Below are 23,803 nucleotides of genomic sequence, written 5' to 3'. Positions count from 1 at the left end.
TTGGAAAAGAAAGAAAACTATGGAGTGTCCATATTGACGAGGCACAGCTGTGCACATTCTCAAAAAATACTGTATCTCTTTGTGACACGGAAGTATCATAGAATTATATCACAGCGATAGGCGTACCAGGGTTATACGCCGTTGACAGTTATTACGGGGAACGTAGCAGGAATGCAACGACGTCACCGCGCTATAACGTCACAATATCACGTGGTACAGTGGACGCCACCAACCGCATCACACACACACACACACACACACACACATATGACGTCACACCACGAGCAGCACCGTCATGCATTGACCGGCGCGGTAGTACATCGCAGCGCAGGGCGAGGGAAACAAACACGTAGCCGTGCGCTTGTCGCCGTGCGCTTGTCGCCATTGTACGAGACTCCTCACACTGCGGCGGCCTCGGAAATTTTTGGAAAGTATGATGTCATGGCGGGGTGCCTAATCTACGATTTCCGTCTGCTCTACAGCTGCTGGCAGTCTTCCAACGTGGAGCGAGGAGCGGGGACGCGCGCTGTTGCTAAGAGACAGACGTCAGAGCTCACGACTGACGTCAACCTATACTCATGGATATCCGAAACTATGAAGCTTAGCCTTTTCCTTCGAAAATTCGTGAAGTTTGAAAATTGAAAAATAATTTTTCTGTGAAAAATTTTGAAAATTCGCGTAATGCTCCCCGTCGGCAGTTATATCTCAGCGTACAAAGTCTTACTGAGCGAGATCTATTTATAACGAAATAAATAAATAAAATCTCTTTCTCTCTCTCTCTCTGTCTCTCTCTTATTTCTTCTTTTTTTTTTAATATGCAGAGGCACTCTCAAGCGGGAACTGTTTTCAGAAAAACGCAATGTCGCGCAGGGAGAAATTGCGCAGTGCATATAATTCCTAGACTATGCGCCGTCCCTTCCACGACATTACGTTCCTCTGAAAATAATTCTCAATTTAAGCGCTCGCAGTAGCGAGAACGGCGTTCATAAACGGACGATAAAAAGATGGCAACAATGCGGGCAATCGCCATAAAACACTGCGTCGCCACCGCCCTTGAGACTATATACGAGTGAAAATTTCGAGCGTCCGATATTGCGAAGGATTTACGGCCGCCCCGCTGTAAAAATGCGATTCTAATGGAACGGCTTTGAATGCGAGACAGGCACGAAAGTCGCATAGCCGAACATTAACTTCGTAGCCTGCGTTCCGTCGTGTCGGGCTCTAATAAATAACTAGTTTGTATTGTTTCCTTTCTCACATGCACCTTCATTAACGCCCGGAAATTAGTGGAATTTGGAAAATGTCCAATGTATAACGCGCATCGGTACGCGTCAATGCCAATACGCCTATGCCAATAGCTGCACAGAAATTGTGAACTCTACACCACCGACACAAAGGGAACGGGTGTCGGCACAGCTCCCCCTGAAGTCGTCCCAGGACGCATACTAACCCCCTGGAGCTGACCAGGTGACGCACAAAGCCCTCCGGAATATCTCCTTATGTGGGCGTCGGCTCCTCTTGAGGCTCTTCAACAGAACCTGGCGTACAGGTGAAGTTCCACGCGGATGGAAAACTGCAATGGTTGTTCCTCTTCTCAAACCAGGCAGGTCGCCGCATAATATCGGTTCCTTTCGCCTGATTGCCCTCACAAGCTGCGTTGCGAAGACAATGGAACGCATGGTTTTCCGCCGCTTGAACTGGTACCTGGAAAGCGCGCACTTTTTTCCTGAGGTCATGGCAGGCTTTCGTCAGGGGCGTTCAGCAATTGACAACGTACTCGATCTCATCGCTGAAGTGCAACAAGCTGAGGCTGAAGGCAAACCCGCCGGTGCTGTTTTTCTCGACGTAGAGAAAGCGTATGACAACGTGTTGCACAGTGTCATCGTCGCGACGCTACAAGAAGCTGAAGTAGGAGGTTGCGCAGTCTCATGGATCCAAGCCTTTCTCTCTGACCGACACATCTTCGTGCGCACCACGGCAGGTGACACCGCTGTCTATTCCGTTCATCGTGGTGTTCCACAGTGAAGTGCATTGAGCCCTCTCGTCTTTAATGTTATAATGGCATCGCTTCCCGTCCAGCTTCGTGATCATACCCGCATCACTCTGTACGCAGACGACATCTGCATATGGACCTCTGCCACCCGTGGAGACACTGTCCAACGTCGGTTACAATGCGCTTTGGATTCTATTGTAGAATGCCTTGCCGACCGAGGCTTATCGGCCTCCCCTGTTAAGACCGTTGCCATGGTATTCACCCGACACTCATTCGAAAAGTATCCATTGCTCGTCAGTGGGGCATCGCTGGACTTTGCGCCTCATTGCAAGTACCTTGGTGTGACATTAGACCAAGGCATGACGTGGTCCCGCCACGTAAAAATTATAGCCACCAAGACAGGCGGTATCGTAAATGCTCTATGTTGTATTGCTGGATCGTCGTGGGGCCCCTCATACGCTGACCTCCGTCACGTGCACACAGCGTTGATTCTGGGCACATTGCGGTACAGCTTGCCTATCCTACATGGCCTCAGCATATCCGGAGAGCGTGAGCTTCTCAGTAGTCAGGCCCGAAGCCTCCGCGTCTGTTTGAGAGTTCGCAGAACGACAGAGACTTACTTTGTCCTTGCAGAGGCACGCGAAACGCCAGCAGGCGTCTTGCCAGACCTTGAAGCACTCTGGATTTATACGCGGAACCACACAGTACCCCTACCATTTTCTTCGGCTCATCGATATTGATTGTCCTGACTCGAGCTTTGGTATTGCTGTTGACTGCCTGAAAGTGTGCGTCCCCACCACACCATCAGTGCGTTCCTATGCTCCGCCAATGTGAACTCTTCGCAGGCCTCCTGTATGTGACCACATTCATGGTCTTCTGAAGAAAAACTCTGCACCTCCCGTTGTTGCTCATCAACTTACGCTGGAGTACCTCAGCTCAGCTTACTCTCAACGACTCCCTGTGTACACCGATGGATCAGTGTCTCAAGGCGGATCAGCAGTCGCCTTTGATATCCCACATGAAAACCTTGAAGTAGCGAGAAACTTCCCTACGAAACGTCATCTACGTCGTCCGAGCTCTTCGCCATACTGACCGCGTTCAACCACATTGCGGGATCAGGGCCTCGCGCGTGGGCCGTGTTCACGGACAGTAAGACGGCGCTAGAAGTTCTGGCGAAGTATTATTATATGGCGGCCTAAAGACCATGATAGTCGCAACATACCACCGACTTCTATCCTTGGGTCATAGCCCCTGCTTCCAATGGGTACCCATGCAGTCACACCGGCCTGCACGGAAACACCCCCCCTCACGCCTTAGCACGTCGGGCACATGGGGCGTCACCTGCGATAGCTGTTTACTACCACTTCCAGCGTCAGCATGTCGATTACAGATACGCCGAATCCGCCACAGCGGCACTCGGTAGTTTCAAGAGGACGCGAGCGTTGATGTCGCCAGAAAGCGCTTGTACGCCGGAACCCAGTCTCTCGAACCCAGCCGGTCAACCCTTGGCGGCGCTGGTGTCTTTACGACCCACACGATCAGCCGTTGCGGTTAACGCTGGCGACGTCTAGAGTCACTAAATAGGGGTACACAGTATCGCATTCCTTTTCCGCGTCTGGACCGCCGTTCGGCGCCCGCGATTAAGCCGATCTTGTCACGTGGTCTCTCATTCCCAGAACGCGCCGTCCCCATGTCGAGTCCCCTCCATCCAAAACCGGTTTCCTCGGTTGCGAGCTGGCTGGACTACGCGCTGTTCTGAGGCGGAGAAGGGGAAAAATTGCGTCCCATTGCTAGGCAACGCAGCGGCGTCGGATCCAAGATGGCGGGCTCGCTCACCGGCGTGGCTCAGGGTCTATTTAGTGACTCTAGCGACGCCTACACATCCGATGGCACCAGACAAGGCAAACGCAGCTCGCGCACAGAGCTGACCGGGAGCAGACGACTCAGCTTCTGGAAGTGGCAAACGATGCTATTACTTATACACACACACAAAAAAGAGTACTTCTACTCCTTTTGGGGACTAAATGCATTGCCACAAAAAATAGTCCCTTTCGGGAGTAAATGCACGGGAGTATAAATGAATGCTATACAGAGTGGAGACTGCATTTCACGCGCTGTTGTAAGAGTCCCAAGTACATAATTCGTGTGCATGCATGAAACTACTTTGAAGCAAACCGTCAACCGTGATATATCGACTCCTATAAAATCTTGCGCCGTACATAGTGCACAATTTGCGAAGAAAGAAGCGCTAACTCTTTCTTACTCTGTGTCAGTGGAAAATTGCTAAGTTGGCTGAGTTATACCGCCTTATGCCGTTCAAATTGACCAAGGGCACATATTTACGTAAACTGTTGTTCAGGAGACCATTCGCGAAGTTCAGTGACAATTTGCAGTCCCGGGGAATAAATGTCGGGACTAAATGTCGGGTAAGGGGACTAAAATGGAGAGTAATTGCAGACTAGGGGAGTAGAAGCTGCGATTACTCCCCGTTTTACTCCTTTTTTTCTTAGAGTGCGGTGGCAGATCTTTCTCTAAAGGTGTCCACTGAAGGTCCCAAAATGGCGACGGCGCCCTGCTTTAGAAAATGTTTTCTTTGCGAAACTCAGTAATGAGCGCCTCCCACTCATTCACGCAGTGCGCAGTTTGTAGGTGCACTCTAACAAAAAAATGAGTAAAACGGGGAGTAATTGCAGCTTCTACTCCCGTAGTCTGCAATTACTCCCGCTTTTAGTCCCCTAACCCGACATTTAGTCCCGACATTTACTCCCCAGGATTGCAAATTGTCATTAAACTTCGCGAATGGTCTCCTGAATGCAACAGTCTACGTAAATATGTGCCCTTGGTCAATTTGAACGACATAAGGCTGTATAACTCAGACAACGTAGCAATTTTCCAGCCACACAAAGTAAGAAACAGAGCAGCTTTCTTCGCAAATTGTGCCCTATGTATGGCGCAAGATTTTATATCACTCGATAAATCACGGTTGACGGTTTGCTTCAAGGTATTTTCATGCATGCCCACGAATTATGTACTTGGGAGTCTTACAACAGCGCGTGAAATGCAGTCTCCACTCTGTCACATTCATTTACTCCCGTGCATTTACTCCCGAAAGGGACTATTTTTTGTGGCAACGCATTTAGTCCCCAAAAGGAGTAAAAGTACTCCTTTTTTTCTTAGAGTGTGGTATGGGAGAGATACTTGTGAAAAAGGAAGTTATTCTTCTGCATTCTGGTATGACAAAGCATTCTGACTAGACATGCGCGTGGAAAGCGAGCCTTGTATCGACTATTGGTATGACAGTTCCTGTCCTAACCTACGAGTGTTCTTTTCTCCGCCCCTGTTGTTTCAGATCCTTGCAATGTTCCAGACTGCGAGTGCACAAGAACCTGGTCATCTCTCTCATCATCCACTCTGTCATGTTAGTGGTGGTTTCCTTTCCAGCTGTCTTGGGGCCAACGTGGACTACCTACAGAGACGTGGTTAGTTCCCCTCGTTTACTTGCAGCATTTGTCATCTCTCTCCTTTCGCAAGAATTGGATTTTATCATTTAACCCTTTGGCACACGTCTGTGACCTGCATAAGTCTCACGCGGCTGCGAGTCGCTAAAGTATATGCAGTGAACCCTCGTTATTATGACCATGGTCGTTCCCGAAAATTTTGGTCATAATGCGGAATTGTCATATTAACGGGGGGATTTGCAGAGGTTTCACTGCATTGTGCCCCAGGTGTATGGTCGTAAAGCGCGTATGTCAGATTATCGGGGGTCATATTAACGAGGGTTCACTGTACTGTCTTCGGAACCGTGTTGAATTTGTAATTGCGATCTGCATGTCTCAAGCTGTCTCAAATTTTCTTTCTTTCTTTCTTTTTTTTTTTTGCGTGACGCGGCAGTATCATAAAATTAAATTATAGTTGTGACGGTTTTTGAGAAATGGTGACACCATGAGGTGCCCAGCCTATCAACGCGTCTGGCAACATTGCTCCTGGAAGGGGCGATTTCAGTCTCCTCACCACAACTGCTCGCAGTCTTTCAACATGAGCCGGAGGGCGGAGACGCGCGCTGTTGCTAAGGGACAGACGCCAGAGCCCACGGCGACGTCAGCCTATTCTTTGTGAATCCGAAACTATGCAGTTTCGCAACTTCCGAAAATTCGTGTAACCGCGCGTTCGCCGACGGCGTTTGTAATGAATTATAATGATTAATTATAATTTACTTCTAATATGAAATTGGAAGACTAATTTATAATATGAAATCTTTTTATTTGTTTTTTTTTTCCTTGTATTATCACGTTTGATTTTCCAGGAAGAAATTGGGGTGAACGTGCGTATCATTACCATGAATGCAAGGCGTCCCCAAAGGGCAATACGCCACCTATTTTCAACGAATCAAGGAAGATAATCATATCACTCAAGACGATGATTGGCTGCGAACGCGTTTGGCGAAGTTCTGTGTTTCTAGTACAGGGCTGCCACGTTTTCCATGGAGCAACACGTTAACGACATGAGTACAAATGTCAACTCATGCTGCCAGAGTGGTGCCCAGGGAAAGATCCCTTGTTTTTTTCTTGCAGTGTGTTGAGGGATGCACATTGGCGCGAAACGGAAAAAGAAGTTCCACTTTAAAAAAATAAATAGAAACATAAAAACGAGAATGAAAGGAAGCGGCCACTTTCACTGTATTTTATTTATTGATTGATTCATTCATTTTTACTGCGCTGCGTGTCCCGACTATTGGCCCTTCTTTGTAACGACCTCAATTTCCTCTATACATGACATTCTCGGGTAAACAGAAACAAGCCCCCGCGACAGCTTCCGGTGCCACGAAGACTTCCGGTCCTTCCGCGACTAAGGACGCTCGAAACCAGCCGCCATGTAGAATTATATCTTTCGCTTTCCTGATTTCTCGAAAATAGGAGGCGTTCAGGTTTTTGTGGCAATCTGAATTGCCACGAAAAGGCGTCTACGACACTCTCTCTCCTCGAATTAGAAGCGATAATGTATCAATCGGCACAGTGGCTGGCGCAGAGCGTGTTTGCTGCGAAACCGGATGTCGTTTTGGCACCAAACCGGAAGCAACAACAACAACATATATTCTGATGATGACGTGGGGAGGTTTTCCACTCTAGGAGTGGAACGCTACCCCATAGCTAGGGGGTCAACCAGAAGCAGTGAAACCGCATATACCGTGTATTCACACGAGCGACATTCCCCAGAATATTCCAGCGGAAAATTTAAAAAAATCATAGTTTTTTTTTTGTTTTTTTTTGTCACGTGAGCGCGAGCGTTCAACGTCTTGAGGTGACCGTGGGGAATATCCTGCGACACAGCCGCAAGATATTCCGTAGCAGACGACAGGAAAAGACGCTGACGGTGTCATCTGCTAAGTGTCGTCTGCTAAGTACACTAAGTGCGATATATTCCGGCACCGTATGGATGCTCAACCTCACATGAGGCGGAACTTCGGCTCCGTGAGTAGTTCTTTGCTTTTTCTTCCACTAGAATCTTCCCTGAGGACGTCGCTGTTGTGAAAACACGAGTTTTTGAACAAGGTCCCGGGAAAATGCTTTCTCCTTCTGCTTCAGTCGTTGTAAAAACATTCATTATGGAGCACTGTTTCTATTACTGATAGACGTCGTAATCTGTTCCAGGACTGGTTGTGCAAGGGGGTTGTGTCCCTGAAGCTCTATGCCGCCATGGCTTCCATCAACTGGATGTTTGTGGAGGGACTTCTGTTGCATTCGCGGATAACCACGTCCGTGTTCCAGCAGGATGCGCCCTTTAAGCTCTACTACCTTATAGGATGGGGTATGTACACTTCAAAGCAGCACGTAACAGCAGCACGTAAACGCAGCACGTAAACGCAGCACGTAAACGCAACACGTAAACGCAACACGTAAACGCAACACGTAAACGCAACACGTAAACGCAACACGTAAACGCAACACGTAAACGCAACACGTAAACGCAACACGTAAACGCAACACGTAAACGCAGAAAGCCCAAGAAGTAGGTTACTGTAACAAATGCTTCGCACGTCGCACGTTGCATTTTTGAGTCTGTAGTGGCACTTTAAGAAGTTTTGAGGTCCCATCTATTTTTTTTTCATCCATCCTTGGGCGGATACAGGAGACGTACGATGTTGCAAGGAGACAGACGGGCCAGCGGGTGACGTCATGTAAACGCCGATGACGTCACCTACTCTTGGAGAATCCGAAACTATGAAGTTTTGCGGGTACTATGGAAAACTGATTGTCACACATTATCTGAGATATCGAGGAGAAAAACTTACAGGACGGTTACGACTGGTGTAACGCGAAATTGAGCGTCGGCTGTGCGTGTGGTGAAATGAGGCCGGATGAAAGTGCGTAGACAAATTTATTTAAGCGTGATGAGTATTGATCTGTGTTCGCCGAGATGGTTGGGGAGGTCAGTGGTGTCCTGAACGAGGGGCTGTTCTGGAACACCAAGTCTATGCATGAGCCACGTCTACTCGTGGGTTAGCGGATGTCGGTGCAACGCGGCAGGTCCAGTTGTTCAGGCATATCACTTAGCAAAGTGGTGTTCTTGGACAGTGAAACGTCCACGTTGACGTCTCCCACGACAACAAGCTTGTGCGTGCGAGAAGGTGCGAGTACATACACGATAAAGTCACGGTTGCGTTCCGCCGCGGCGCGAGACGAGAAGTAACCACACACGGCCACAACGAGCCCTGTGGGAAGCCGCACGGCACAAATTTCTCCGACGTCGCTTCAAGTGGTGTAGCCAGTACTCCGGCACGCAGGTAAAAGGCAGCTCCGGCCGCTCGGTTGCCCTTCCCACTGCGACGCGCCCCGCAGCACCACTTGAAGCCGTCGACTTGTATCGGTCTCTCCGTCTTCATCCACGTCTCGGAAAGACACAGAATTGATGTGTTACGGATGACATAGTCGTGTGCAACGTCGTCTGCGTGGAGCTGTACGGAGCGGCTGTGAGAGTCAACGAGTGGGGCTTGACTTGTTGTTCCACGCACTGAGTAATGATGGTGCGTGGGTGGTGCTTTTGCAGTCGACGAAATTCGTCCGCGAAAGTGTTTTCTGCGCGCGCGCAAATACCGACGACGCCGACGCGACCTCGGGAACGTCTCCACCGTATACAGCTAGCGCTGTAAAATTGTACAAATAACATAAATCACGTGTCTTTCCCCGCTGTGTTCGTCCTTCTCGCTCACGCGCTCCTGTGATAGTACCTTCCCCTGTCATCGTTTTTGTGCGGACATGCGAACGCCGACGACGCCTCGACGCGATTTCGGGGAAAGTCTCCGCTATACAGCTGACGCTGCCAAATTGTTCCTACATCACACACTTCCTGCATTCATCCGCAGTGGTATCTGGGAGACGTCGGTGAAACCATCTGGATCGCCGATCTTGTTTGCTGGGCGAGCGTAGCAGTCGTACAGGTTGGGACAAAAGTTTACGGAACACGCGAGCGGCGTATATTTTCTTCGGTGCGACACCCTAGCGGCTGGCGGAAGCGGGTGAGTTCACTGCTTCGGAGGGGTGGAAGCCTTGCGCTGTTAGCGACACACAGTGGGGGTTCCGGTGTCGCTCGGGTGTGTCCGGGAACTGGAAGCTACCGCTGTGTGTCGCTAACAGCGCACGCTTCCACCCCTCCGAAACAGTGAACTCACCCGCTTCCGCCAGCCGCTAGGGTGTCGCACCGAAGAAAATATACGCCGCTCGCGTGTTCCGTAAACTTTTGTCCCAACCTGTACTATACAAAACGGTTCCACAAAAATGAAGCAACAGCCGTGCGGGTCGGTACAAGTCCCGAGGTCACTGAGGCTCCTGACTAAGGCCAGCTCTTTAAGCGACGAGTGTCTTGTGTCTTCTCCTGTCCCGTGTCCCGCGGGATTCCGCTGTCGTTTTCCTGGTGGATGCCTCCACAAAAGCGACGCTTCTGCGACATTCCGTGAAACACACTCAGTAAAAAAAAAGATGCTCCAAAATAATTGAGCATTCTCGAAGGACATCTCCTACATTGCTGACGTAGTGAAAGCTTTCAGCGACTATGATGCTGCAAAGCACACAAAGGACGACTTTTATTTTTAGGATGATTTTTTTAAATATATTTAATGGGGACTTTCATCGCAAGGACACACTAAGAGGACTTTTTACCGCATAGAAAGCAAGAGTCGATGAATTATCATAACTAAATGACTAACCAAGACGCCTTATTAGTATTTCGTTTCTTACGGGGGTACATCAGTGCCAGCTGCACAAAACTTCAATTTCAATATTTAAATATGCATGAGGCAGCAGCATGAAACGAGTCGAAAGGCGCCGTCTTACATGGCGTCATCCGCGGGACAATGCAAGAGCATTGCTTTTCTATCGAGGATTGGAGGACCCGGCTCTTTATGCGGCGATGTACATCTCAGACGCGGCAAATTGACATTTGCGGAACAGGATGGAACACTGGAAGATGCTGGAACACTGGAAGAACAAGATGCTCCATTAGCAACTACACTTTAAAAAATTGCAGAATTGACAGCTAACGGGCATTTCGGGTCACACAAACGACGGTTCTGTACTCACAAACACGTCACAGCTGAAGCGCAAACCACGTCGCACGACAATGAACACAAAGTTAGCCTTTTATGTCGCAAGTTCGCGGCCCATTTCTCTTTTCTGGAACATTCGCAGCGCGATTATGTAGGCGTTAAAGGAGTACAGAGGGCCATCCAAAATATTTTCAATTTAAGACATCTGATGAAAGTATATGCGCCAATTTGCCGAATAGCACAAGAGGTTTTGATTCGTGCAACCCCCTCTCCCCCCCCCAAAAAAAAAGAACGTGCACAAATACAACCGCGTTCACTCTGGACACAGCACGCGAGGTGTAACCAGGAGGAGAAGGACGACCGATGACGGCAGCGCGGTCAGTCCACGTCAGCGCCTGCCTTTTTCTTTTTGTGTGTGAGGGCTTTCTCTTTTTGCAGTCGGTAACCCTGTCCCACCAGAGCTGGGATTAGGGATTGAAAGGGTGACCGTGCGCATAGAGGATTTCATTGTCCGGCCGGGGTTTCCCTGTGTGCAATGCTTCTTCAGAGCCCTGAACAGCTGACTAGCAGACGACGTTTCTCTGAACCAATCAGAGAGCGCGGACGGTATGTCGTCAGCGGAAGGTCACAGGATGGTACCGGATTTTTTTTTCAGGATTTTTTTTTTCGCAGGATTTTTTGTTTTTGTTTTTTGCTTCACGCCGCCTGTCTCAGAGACACCAACAACAACGAACATCCTCTGGGTGTACGATATTCAGTGTGGATGGGGACGCGTTACTCCATGCAGTTGAAACTTTACTCATGGGTCGCTCTGCATGTCCGCTTTAGTGCATGTGAGAACTATTCGGATTAGTGTACGTGTTGAAGAGAAAGAAATTGGTTTCTTCTGCCTGTAATGTAGAGACCCGCCAAAAAAGGCACGATTTTCTGTAGTTCTTTTTCCTGTTATTTGTGCAGCAGCGTTTCGCAGGCTTATTCTTCCAATGGAAGTCCACATCCTATTTCTTTATTTATTCATGCACATATATGCAAGACATGGGCACTCTTGGTTATCCGGTATTGAACAGAAAAAAAAAATAATGCATCCGATGATATGCACGGGGCAAGGCGCGACAATTTAGTGTAATTTAACTTGGATGTAATTTAAATGTAATGTAACTTAGAAACGGATAAGTCAACTACTAGGCGGCTTTATGCTTTTCTTTAGATATTTATTTTTGCATATTGCATAGGATTTTCCAGCAAATTTTCCTGTTTCCTAGGATATTTCAACACACACACACACAAATAGAGATACGATGCTGATATGGGCTGCCCCAGTGCCACTTGTACGTGATGGGAGATGATGATGGATATGATAAGGGTTCCGGTAATCAAAGCAGGGTGGAGAGGCCTGTTGATGACAGGAAGTCCCAAAGGTGACGCAGACCTTGGCGTGTATGAGCTGGACTGGACCCAGCTGGGCCCAGCACCTTGCCTATGGTAAATGGGCGATGATCGATCGCATGCAGTTCGTGCTGCAAGATCGCACGCTCCCGCTGGTAGTCCGGGCAGTCTATAAGTAGGTGGTGCAGTTCTGCACGCACACTGCATGCTGCACAAAGGTCCGAGGGCGCACGGCCAAGACGCTGCCTCATAACTGGTGTAAATGCAACATTCAGCCGTATGCGGTGAAGCAGGGATGCGTAGTGTCGCGGAAGACGATGAGGAAGCGACAGTGAAAGAGAAGGATCCACTGCGGGGGGCAGAGAGTAGGGTGTAATGTCATGCAGCCACTGTGATCTTGTCTTGTCTGCAGAGAGAGCACGGACGGGGGCCTGACGATCACCTTTGGGCAAGATGATATTTCAAGCGAAGTAGAGGAGAACGCAAAAGCAAGCGACCAGCGGCACATCATACACTCTTAAAAATGAACTTAGCACATAGCACGCTCCTAGCCAACCATCATCCCGAATGACAACGTTCTCGCCCCCGATTCGTTGCAAACGAGAGGCGGAGCCTATTTTATGCCGTACATAATTGCACAAAATAGGCTCCACCTCTCGTTTTCAACAAGTCGGGGGCGAGAACGTTGTCATTCGGGATGATGGTTGGCTAAAAGCGTGCTGTGTGGTGAAGTTCATTTTTAAGAGTGTACTGGTGGTGCCTAGTTCACAAAGGACGGTGGAGCAAAGTAGCACCGGGTTCTGTGTGTCTTTATGACACAGCATATGTGTGGTAGGCTCAAGGGGGTGGCGTAGGGGTCCACGAGCTTTTACTTTGTCTGCTAAGATTGCAAAAACTAATTTGTATAGCTCATTACCACGAAGTTTCTAATCTTGCCCCACGCGATGTTTCGCCTTGCCCCGAGGGTTGGGGCAAGATGAGACAATGTGTTTTTTTTTTTCTTGTTCTGCGTTTATTATTTTAGACCGGCTACGTGCGTTCTGTATTTATAGGTCGGAAGCTCTAGACCCCTTAGAATGTGCCCGTGGCTAGTTTGTTTTGTTTGTTTTTTTAACACGAAAAATAAAAATTTCACATTCAGTTGCAAATTTCTGTCTCATCTTACCCCACTTTACCCTCTGACTCTGTGGGATGAATTACTACTTCTCGTGGTGCATTTTACTCGCCTACTTAAAGGGGTCGTAAACAGGTATACAAAGTCCCCATTTCTGTGTGTTATATTACTGCAACTTAGGCAATTACTCGCAATTGCTAGCGCTCAAAACCAAAAGGCGCTTGCATGTGGATGAAAATATTCACTGCACTCTTTCGCTTCCTAGCCCCGCCCCGCGCTCTAACTTTACGTCATTTTGACGTCGCGCTCTCCTCACCAATTACGACCAAGAGTACCACGTATGTTTTTTTTTTTCACTTGCGGAAATGGGCTAGATGAATGTGAGTCTTATTCTATCTAAATCTAATTCTAATTATTCTATCTAATCTAAACAGTTACAACGTCGAACTGGAAAAGAAATGCGTTCAATTTAGATATCACACGCGCACTACGTTTGCAGTGCGCACTAGTTGCACGCAGCAAACCGCAAGCGCGAATGAATATCCGGCGCTACAGCTCCGGAATCTTAGGTGTAGGTACGCGATGAGTCACCTCCGAATGGTTACGACGACTGGGCTGCCGTGCTTTGGTGTCGAGCCACGCGGCATCGCGTCAACAGCTCTCGTGGCACAGTGGTTAGCGTGCTGGGTCATGTCACGTCGTGACTGGGAGGTATCCGGGTTCGAATCGCGTCACACGATAGCACCCCAATCGTTGACGTTTGCGCCAGCCGAAGATGTTGGAGATGCCATAACGCTGAACTTCGGAACCACGGAGCATACAAAATGTAGTCCCGCACAGAGAAACGAGCACTCCGCCTCCCAGCTGATAATGAAGCGTGTTTATTGGCTGGTACTTTGAAACGTCATGTTCGGAGCTCGGCCCCCGATTGGACTGCAGAAGGCTACGTATCCATGTGACGTATATGCGTGGTGGAGAGAGGCGATTGTGTTACTCATGCTTTGAAAGCGTTTATATGGGTCACTGACCTGTCGCGAGCCGAACGAAATGTATATTTCGGTGTTACTGCCTGCGTTCTTTCATGGGGTGCCATTATTTGTGAAATGTTTGGCGGCCATCTTTACGGCCCCTTTAACAGTTTTACGGGAAAAAAAAAAAACGGGTGTTAAAAATGACTTCTGCGCTACTTTAACGCTACAGTTCTCCCGATACATGAGCGCGAGAGCAAGGTTGGCATTCTTTGAAACCCTTCCGATCTCCGGTGAGCCATATAAAGCTCATCACATGTCTCCCGCAGAAAGCAGAGGCAGAAACACGACAATACTATGGTTCGAAGGACAAAAGAGCTACGATAAGAGACCATGAAAAAAAAAGCAAGAACGAGGTCGATACTCTCATCCAAAACGAGCGTTACCGAACATTCGAACCTTTATTGCTACCCTTACGATGTGTCTGTTGTGCACTCTGTCGTTCCGCGGTTACCGCAACGCAAGGGGCGTTGTCGGGAAACCGTGGCACGCCTCATTGGCCAGAGTGCCATTCGCGGGAGGTTGACTAGAGTGCCATTTGCAGGAGGCATTGAGACGCTTGTTTATTTCTTGGAAACAAAGCGGACACGATTCTGGCACATTTCATCCGTGAGAGTTTTCAAACAGAAATGCTGTTTAGACTTTCAGCAGGCGGAATTATTGCAGGGAAGGCTACTGAAATACGTTTCTTTGGTTCTGCTGTAAACGTATATTTTGTTTATTATGATCTCTCCATTCTCTGCATTTTTTTGGAGGAAGGGCATAATACGATAAATACCTCGTGTAAGGTTTACTTAGTATTTTTTTATGGCCTTAACACTGAATGCACATTGAGGTCTTACCGATTTGTGAATATGTGTATAGCCCGCATGGTGTGTTAATTCACATATCTGTTTTCCTCGTGAATGCATCAACACAGCACAAACATAAAAAAATATAGCAATATCTAAAAATAAAAATAAATATAAATAAATTGTATGTAAATATGTTTTTGTTTTTATTTTTATGTTTGTACCATGCAGCCCTCGCTCTCTACCTTGCAACATGTCTTTTATATTCTGAAATGTGTAACTTGATGTTAGACCTGAAGAAATGCAGCCTACTGCACAAAAGTCTCGTCTCATTAAAATTTAGATGCTCTTAACCGTCTTCTTTCTGTCGTGAATGCTTAGTGTTGCTCAATCGCAGGGTCAGCAATCCTTGTTCTTTGCAAAGTCATGAGGGAACTTGGTACCTCTTGTTTTAAACTATTGCGTCAACATCGTGTGAATGTGATTGCGATATTGCAACCTTATGGAGTGCGTTGAGGTGTTCGTTTATTAGTTATGAGCGTAACTTTAATTTTTCAGATTCATTACAGAAACTGCCTGCTGGCAGACGTATTTTGGCACAGCCGTCTCGCGAAGTAAAGACACGAATTATTAGACGCATGTTGTATCAAACATGGACATGCCATCATCTCGAACGATTGTGACACTTATGACACTTATGCTTATGACACTTATGACACTTATGCTATTCATAATTGTTACAAAAAACGCGTACGCCTCCCGTTTTCAACAAGTCAGGGCAGATAACGATATCAGTCGAGATGATGGTTGGCTAGGAGCGTGCTATGCGGTGAAGGTCATTTTTTTAGGAGCGTACCTTGCCTCAGAACGATGTTAGGTGCGAGAAAGCCATCGTTACGGACAGTTTGCTATGTTTTCATTTACCATGTGGCTTTTACCCACCTCTTCTAGGGCTACCGTTGCTGTGCATGGTCGCCTGGACGTTAGTGATGGAATCCCAGTTGCGGAGCCACTGCTGGGAAGGTTACGGAAACCTGCCCTACGTGTGGGTTATCACTGGCCCCATGATGGCAGCACTTTTGGTAAGCGTAAAATCGAAAGGAGAAAAAAAAAAAAAGTCACCCCGAAAGACGTCAGTGTCGAGCGCGTGCTATGCGGTGAAGTTCTGTATTAGACTGTACACTCTTAGAAATGAACTTCACGGCATAGCACGCTCCTAGCCAACCATCATCTCGATTGATATCGTTGTCTGCCCTGATTTGTTGTAAACGGGAGGCGTTCGCCTCTTTTGTGACAATTATGGACAGCATGAGCGCCACAAAAAAGGCGTACGCCTCCAGTTTTCAACAAATCAGGGCAGATAACGATATCATTCGAGATCGTGGTTGTCTAGGAGCGTGCTATGCGGTGAAGTTCATTTTTAAGAGTGTACCATTCATGGTTTAGGAGAGCGAAGAAACACGAAGACAGATGCACGAAAGACAAAGACGCAGAGCCATCTGCCTTCGTATTTCCTCCCACTCCTAAACCATGAGTGTAGAGATCACCAACCTGCCGAATCCTTATCATTATCAAGACTGTACCATGACGACTTCCACGCCAACGATGAAACACCCGTGTCACCATCATTATCATCAAAACCAGAGACACTGAGATAAACAGGGAGAACAACACCAACAACAACTACAAACAACAACAAAAAAATTAACGGTGAATGAATGGGGAAATTCGCCACACGAGGCACGGCCCAATAACACACAACATTGATACACAACACACACAAACTGCACTACACAAGAAACATACAAATATACAGATGACGATGAATGGGGAACTCGGCAGAACACCAACAAGTGTTGCTGTTGTCCCTGTGTCTCTGGTTGTCTTATCATCATCATGTACCAGCTAGACTGTACTTTCTCCCATCTGTCTACCATTATCGTCTGTTTCTTGTTGTCGACTTGTCGTTCTGAAGGGAGCATTGAATCTGCTAGAGAGCAAAAACAACCACAGGCGACAAGTCGAAAAGACAATGATGCTCCTGCGCTGAGGAAGTCTTCTCGGAGTCGTCGTGCTTGCCGGAAGTCGTTTGTGAACATCCGGCAAACTTGGCCCATGAGTCCAACGCTCACTTTTGCTGCCATGAAAGAAGCGGAAGTGACGACAGTACTTTGTCGAAGTTGCGGTGGAATACGACCTTTCTCGAAAGAGCAGGATAAGACCGTTGAAATACGGCGGACATGGTGTTGAGCACGAACGATTGATAAATAATTATAAATAAGTAAATTAATAATAAGTAAAGTCTCCTTGGGAGCCGAGTCTTCGTCGTGGCTTTTTACTCTCTTCCACCCGAAAGGAAAATGAAATTGAAATTGAAAGTGCCCCTAAGCGACTTTAACGTCTGGAAATGGAAGGTGCCACCGTATACACTCTTAAAAATGAACTTCACCGCATAGCACGCTCCTAGCCAACCGTCATCTCGAATGATAACGTTGTCTGCCCTGATTTGTTGAAAACGGGAGGCGTACGCCTTTTCTGTGACAATTATGAACAGCATAAGTGACACAAAAAGGCGTGCGCCTCGCCGTTTTCAACAAATCAGGGCAGATAACGATATCATTCGAGATGATGGTTGGCTAGGAGCGTGCTATGCGGTGAAGTTCATTTTTAAGAGTGTAGACCCTGCAACCAGATTAGCATGCGGTAACTGAACAAAGATACAGTGAATCTTCACTGGATCTTCTCCCACGCCGGGATAGAGGGAAATGAGAAAGCCTATAAACCGGCGGAAGCACTCCATGGCCAAGCAAACTGTGTCGCACTGTGTTGCTATCAAACTGCATTCGTGTACATCTCGAAAACGATAACAGGAAAAGAAAAAGACAAAAAAAAAAGACACTAACGCATCTTCCTGAATCGTTTCGCCGCACGGCGCTGGATATAATCATGCGAGCAAGACGGTTATCATTTTCCGTCTGCGTGCGGAGAGAAAGACACGAAGTATCATTACAGAGTCTCGGAAAAGGCTCGGCATAGTGCTGTCCACGTCACTTCCATGCAAGATGCACGTATACTGGACGACCCTCTATGAGAACAGGGCAGTCGGAACGAAGTGGTGAAGCACCTCATAAAAAAGTTCTGCCTTTTACCGTATACGGCTAGAAAGAAAAGAAAAAAAAAAAAAAACACATTTCCCGAAAGAGGAAACAATGTTATACAAGGAAGCTCGTTTCCTCAGCTGGAGCAATGGGAGAGAATGTTGCACAACAAGAGACTTTGATCGTTGATCTTTTTTCTTTTCTTTTTTTTTTCTTTTTGAAGGGCACGCAGTAAGACACTTACGTCAATGCTCACAGGAGGAAGTCACATGCAGGCTAAAGAATATACTCAAATAAAAAAGAAAAGGTTGGGAGGCGCTCATCCCATTTCTCATCATTCTCATCGCCATATTCATGTTCATCATCATCATCATCATCACTTCGCAGCCGCAACGGAACAGAAACTGTATAATGGGCAGTTTTAAGTTGCTAACATCATCGCGAGGTTACCCTACCTGAACATGCTGACAGAGGTGAATCGGATTTCTGCTCACAGCACCATATGGCAGTCGTTCCTTTACTGAAAACAGTATCGGAAATGTTCTTTTTCATTGAAAGGGCTGTACTATTCGCTAATGGTGCTCGTGATTCTATGCTCTCTGTACTATACTACGATATACTAAACGAAATTGATTATACGAGTACTAATGAGTACGACGTAGTGATACTATGCTACCTGTTCAACGCTGAGACACACACTACGCGACTAACGATACGGATATGCATACGGTGGTGACGGCATTTAAAACGAGAATATTTAGGGACCGGTAAGGCTTGATTTAACGACAGTTCATCATTAAAGTAATTGTTTGACTCCTGGACAGAATTTGCGTGTCTTTGGATAACAAAGAGCTGTCACAAAGTGACACACAGTACAGCACAGCGTGATAAGAATTTGTGCTGTTTTTCTCGTATTGTCTGCAAAGCAGATGTGCCGTCATGCTCTGCTGTCGCAGACGGTTGCAACACATGAATATGTATTGTACGAAAGGTCAACTTCGCACAGCAATGCTTTCGCGGATATGTGTCTGTCCCGTGTAGTACCTTTCAAAAGATTTCGCATCGCTCGATGCCTCGTGTGTGCGAGTGCTGCAGTAGTACGTTGGCTTTATGTCTATGGACGCATGGATGCGTGTGTCCAATGAAGAACATGAAAACAACATGGAGGAGGACAAAGACGTCCGTTAAAGCAAGGCCTTAACAGCTCAGCAATCCCGTGGGACATCGACATCTGTTTATATCACCAGTGCACCTCAGCGAAAGCGCCACATCAGACATTCATGAACTTCGCGCTCTGGGTCCCCAAGGGTATCTTTTCGCCGTTACGAAGAATAAATCTGGCGAACCGGAGATACTCATCGCGAAGTTGCGTCAGCGAGACTACTGCATCCACTGCTTTGCTTCTATGGGACGGAGTGAGATCATAGGTGCAAGTTACGACCCTACAAGAGGACTATCGAAAGTACATCACTGCGCACTGGCGTCACAATGGCCCGTAGAATAAAGGTTTATGCTTGAAGGAGCTATCCGGAATGAAAGGTTTTGAGATGGCTGGAAACCATAGGCCGGCATTTTTGTTTAAAAACATACGCACTAATTTAATATCATAATCCATCATTTAACATCAACATCACGACCGTTCAACTTCGAAGCACATTATTAGAATTCAACCTATAAAAAACTATAATATTGGAAGTCCCTTATTGGAGTTCAGCTTTAAGAAACCGTAATTGGAACTCAACTTCAAAACTCATCTTTGGAATTCTGCTGTAAAATTGTAGTGAATGGTGTTCGTGATGGCCATCATGAGTAACTTAGCCGAGCTATGCCAATGTCACCTAGAAACAAAGCCTGATCGCATTTTGTGCTTTTGGCTGCCATGGTTATGGGGCCGATCCGCCGTGAGCCCCTATCGGCAGCCACTTGCAAAAATTCTGCAAAGCAATGGAAAATTAAAATAATATTAATAAAAATTATCCTCGCTGAATGAAGTATGCCGCTGTTTAGACGGCAATATAAAAGGAAAGGAACGCGATTCATGCGCTGCGTCATTCCTGCTTTATACGCGAACCAAACCGAAAATTCCTCCTCCTTCTCAAGACGAGTGGTAATGTTAAACTGTCTGTCATTGGTCTCTTCAAATGATCCCCCGCGATGAATGGGCATCTCGTTTGAGGAGAACCAATGAGAGAGTGCGTTATATTCAGCGCGTAATTTCCGGTTTCGTTCGACTGCAAGCTATTGAAAAATCTGGCATATACGAGGCTCATCCGCACCCCCAGTGACGGATGACTTAAAACCTTGTGTACGAACCAGCCTATTGTGGTGTCGTGGTGAATGAACAGGCCGACGGCGCCACAGAAGCAGCTCTCTCGTCTCGGAGACGGACGAGAATTGCTCTGCTGAGAGGAGACCGCCATTCCATTTGTCGCCGCCCCGTCAAACACCTGGCTTTCCTCTAGTGGACAACTGACATTCTTCCCTCATCTATGCTCCGAAGAGTTGATCGAACGCTCGCCTTCCGCATGCCACGAAACACCACCTCTCGTCGAGAGGCTGCATTAATTCGTCAGATGGGACTCGATGTGGCTTTTACAGCTCAATGGCATTACCGCTTGAGACAAGTTGACTCTCCTAGCTGCTGTCACTGCGGTGCCCTGGAAGATCTAGAGCACATTCTTCTTCACACTACCAACCTTCCCGAACCACACTCTCCGGGTCTCTTGTGGTGTCTTCGTCCGGTAGCTTCCGATCGCTCTCGAGTGCTGTCGAGCGGCGTTTCATCTTTGACTGGTTGAAACAGAGCACTCTCACCGAATTCCAATGGCCCATTGGGAGCTTTTTCCTCCAACTCGGAGCGTTCTAGCGTGCTCTCGCCAACGCCGTCGGAGCGGTTGCGAAATCTGGTTGGGTTCCGGTCACGTGACTGCGCCAGCTTCTGCTGAGTAGTGTTTTTTGTTGCGCCACGCCCGCCGTGTTCTGCATTTTGCGTCGTTGTCGTCGTCGTATTGACTACCAGGGAAACGCCGGAAGTCACGTGAGTTAACATTCCATCTCCGCTCCTTTGCTCGAACCTACCGCGTTCGGCTTCTGCACGATTCCTCCGGCTCGGTCACGGATTGAGATGCTGTCTGAACCGCTCTACGTCGGAGTATCGGGACGACCATTAATCAGCTGGACTCTTGTCCCCTCCCCCACCTCTCTCTCTCTCTCTCAAAATTGATTGGTCCCTGGCCAAATCCTGCCCACCAACGCCCTGCCTTCAGAGCTCGTTTCACCTTTTTGGACATCGTATAGGACTTCGATTCTTATTGTGTAGGGGCTCATTATTACATTCCCCCATGTCACCACCAGGAATGGGGTAGAGTATCGCCCCTGGCGATGAAACTCTCTATTCATGATCTCACAATAAAGTAGTTGTTGTCATAAATCGTTCGTCGTCATTTCGTTCATAAATCGTGAACGGCACAACGGATGCACCCCGCTCCTTTTGTATTGCTGTCAAGGTAACAACGTCTTTGATTTCGCGAGGAGTAATTTATGCACTTTACTGCCCCTCTAAGCGAAGGGGTCCTGGCGTGCTCTTGTAATGCACAGCAAGGTTAATTTGTGTCCTTCTTTTCTTGCTTTGATATGCAGATAAACACAGTTTTCTTGGTGAACATTATTCGTATCCTGCTTACCAAGTTGAGGTCCAACGCCTCCATCGAGACTATGCAGATGAGGTAAGTAAGTTTCCTCGGATCTATACGCTCGAATGATAAGGTGTTACGCATCCACAGACATAAAGAAAGGACGATATCGTCGTAAATACTGGTTGGCTTTGATCGTGCTATGCAGTGAAGTCTACTTGTTACGCTGGGTGATTAGAAAACCTGGGCACCGGGAATGCTATTTTTAAATTGCAATAGTATAGTTGTGGTAGTAGGTATAGTAGTATAGTATAGTAGTTTAAATTGCAATTGTGCTGCTATACGGATAGTATTTTAAATGGCTACTTTCCTTTTCGCGTGACGGAAAGTAACCGTTTGCAGGAACAGAATAACCCTCAATGTGCCTAAAAACGTGAATGACTGAAATGTGGCAGTTGAAAAAGAATTTGCAGTTTTCTTTTTTTTTTTTCGGACTAGCTGTATTTGCCGTAAACATTCGTTCGTTTAGGGACGAGATGAACTCAAGCTTCTGCGATTTTTTTTTTTTTTTTGAACTATTTACAGTGCAGCGGAATAAACTCTTGTGCAACGCGTAAAAGTCCAATGCTGCAGAGTGCGTGGCTAAGACGGAGAGAGTAAATGCAGTTATAGGAACGTAAGAGCTGTAATTCCACCCCAGCTTACTGGCCTTTTTACTCCCCCCTCCCTCACCCGTTAGAGTACCGTGGTGTATTCCGAACTAAGAAGGGAACCGAAGCGAAACATAAAGACGCCTGTGCGGAGCAAGCACTTCGCTAAAACAGCACTACATCGAACTACGTCCGCCTAAAACGTAATCTGTCTCCATTTCCTTCAAAACGCAATTCCGTAAAAAGAGTCACGCTCAAAATCGGGTCCCCGAAATGGACGACTCATTCTATGCGATTTAGTGATCCGAGTGGCTGAAAAAAAAAAAAAAAGAAGAAGAAACAGTTGTTCCACGACGTACCCAAGTATATTGCTTCCGTTGCATCAGCCAAGAAGGGAGGAGAAGCGGTCTAATGTCTTGAGCTAATCCAATTGACTTGGCGAGCTTGCGGTTCCAAATAAGTTCCGGTCGTTAGGGTCACTATTTACTTACTGTGTTCGAGCGCACGGCAGTTATTCTATAGCGGTTTGCGAGGCGCACAATTGCGTTAGTATAATTTGTCGAAGTCACGCACCAGTGCAGCACTGGTTTGACCTGCGCTGCCAAATAACGTTTTCGCAGGAAGGTTACCAAGGCGACGGCGTTGCTGTTTCCGCTTCTGGGGATCACCCACCTGTTCTTCTGCATCAATCCGCGTGATGACGCTCATTTCGAGACCGCCTACGTCATCTGTAACGCCCTCTTACAGTCGTCGCAGGTGAGCACGTGGCTTTATGACCCTGTTTGTCTGACCCTATAGGGTGCCGCGGGCAGTTTTCAATTATATTTGAAGTAAGTCGCCATTGAACACGCGCCACCAAGCGTCTAACGTATCAACTTCTCGAAGAGCATTGAACCCAATGCTCCCTGACAGGTTGACTCGTTTCACGCTAGGTGGCTTATATTCAGTGGCCAACGCAATGTTTCAATTGTAATTGAAAACTGCCCATTTCACAAGGGTGTTAACCCGCTGTCACATGAGCGTTCCAGCGGCCCCGAAATGAATGACCATAGACCTGAATCGTAATCGGATGCTGCTACGCGTCTACTTTGTATTTCCACTGACTCCTATATGTTACTCCCATGGTTCTCCTATCGTACTCCTATATGGTACTCGACTCAATGCGGATCCGTGAAACGTAAGCTGTCAAAGGTGCTTCTAAGCCTGCCGCTTGCAGCCTCCTGATTAACGAACACGCAAGCGCTAGACACACGCACACAATAAATCTACAAGAAGTGCCATGGAAAGTAATGGGAGTTCAGTATAAGAGTTGTTACAAATTGACTTTTTTTTTTTCACTTTCTACACCACGCACGGTCGTACAGAAAAGCACATGAACATTAGTGGTTACGTATAATGAGCACTTACCGCACTTTCTTTTTTTTTTTTTTTTTTTGCCTGCCATTCTTCGTCACTTTGGACACCCTCTGTCTGCCGAAACTTACGCAGACCATGGAGACGAACACGCGGGGCGCCATCTGGTGTGCAGCATGCCAGCCGCTCAAGGAGCACTGGATGTAACTGTAATGCAGC

General features: G+C 47.3%; 1 protein-coding gene across 1 annotated transcript in view; it reads left to right on the top strand.

The window, feature by feature from the left end:
* LOC135366026 (corticotropin-releasing factor receptor 1-like) overlaps positions 1-23,803 on the top strand; it is a 248,136-nt gene that overhangs the window by 209,859 nt on the left and 14,474 nt on the right. The window contains exons 5-9 of the mRNA XM_064598679.1: positions 5,343-5,472; positions 7,642-7,798; positions 15,803-15,933; positions 21,589-21,674; positions 22,852-22,987. Of these exons, the coding sequence (XP_064454749.1) occupies positions 5,343-5,472; positions 7,642-7,798; positions 15,803-15,933; positions 21,589-21,674; positions 22,852-22,987 (640 nt within the window). The remainder of the gene's footprint in view (positions 1-5,342; positions 5,473-7,641; positions 7,799-15,802; positions 15,934-21,588; positions 21,675-22,851; positions 22,988-23,803) is intronic.

Source organism: Ornithodoros turicata, chromosome 8, assembly GCF_037126465.1.
Source record: "Ornithodoros turicata isolate Travis chromosome 8, ASM3712646v1, whole genome shotgun sequence".
Taxonomy (NCBI): domain Eukaryota; kingdom Metazoa; phylum Arthropoda; class Arachnida; order Ixodida; family Argasidae; genus Ornithodoros; species Ornithodoros turicata.
The sequence above is the reverse complement of the archived record's forward strand: the minus strand, read 5'-3'. Positions and strand labels throughout refer to the sequence as shown.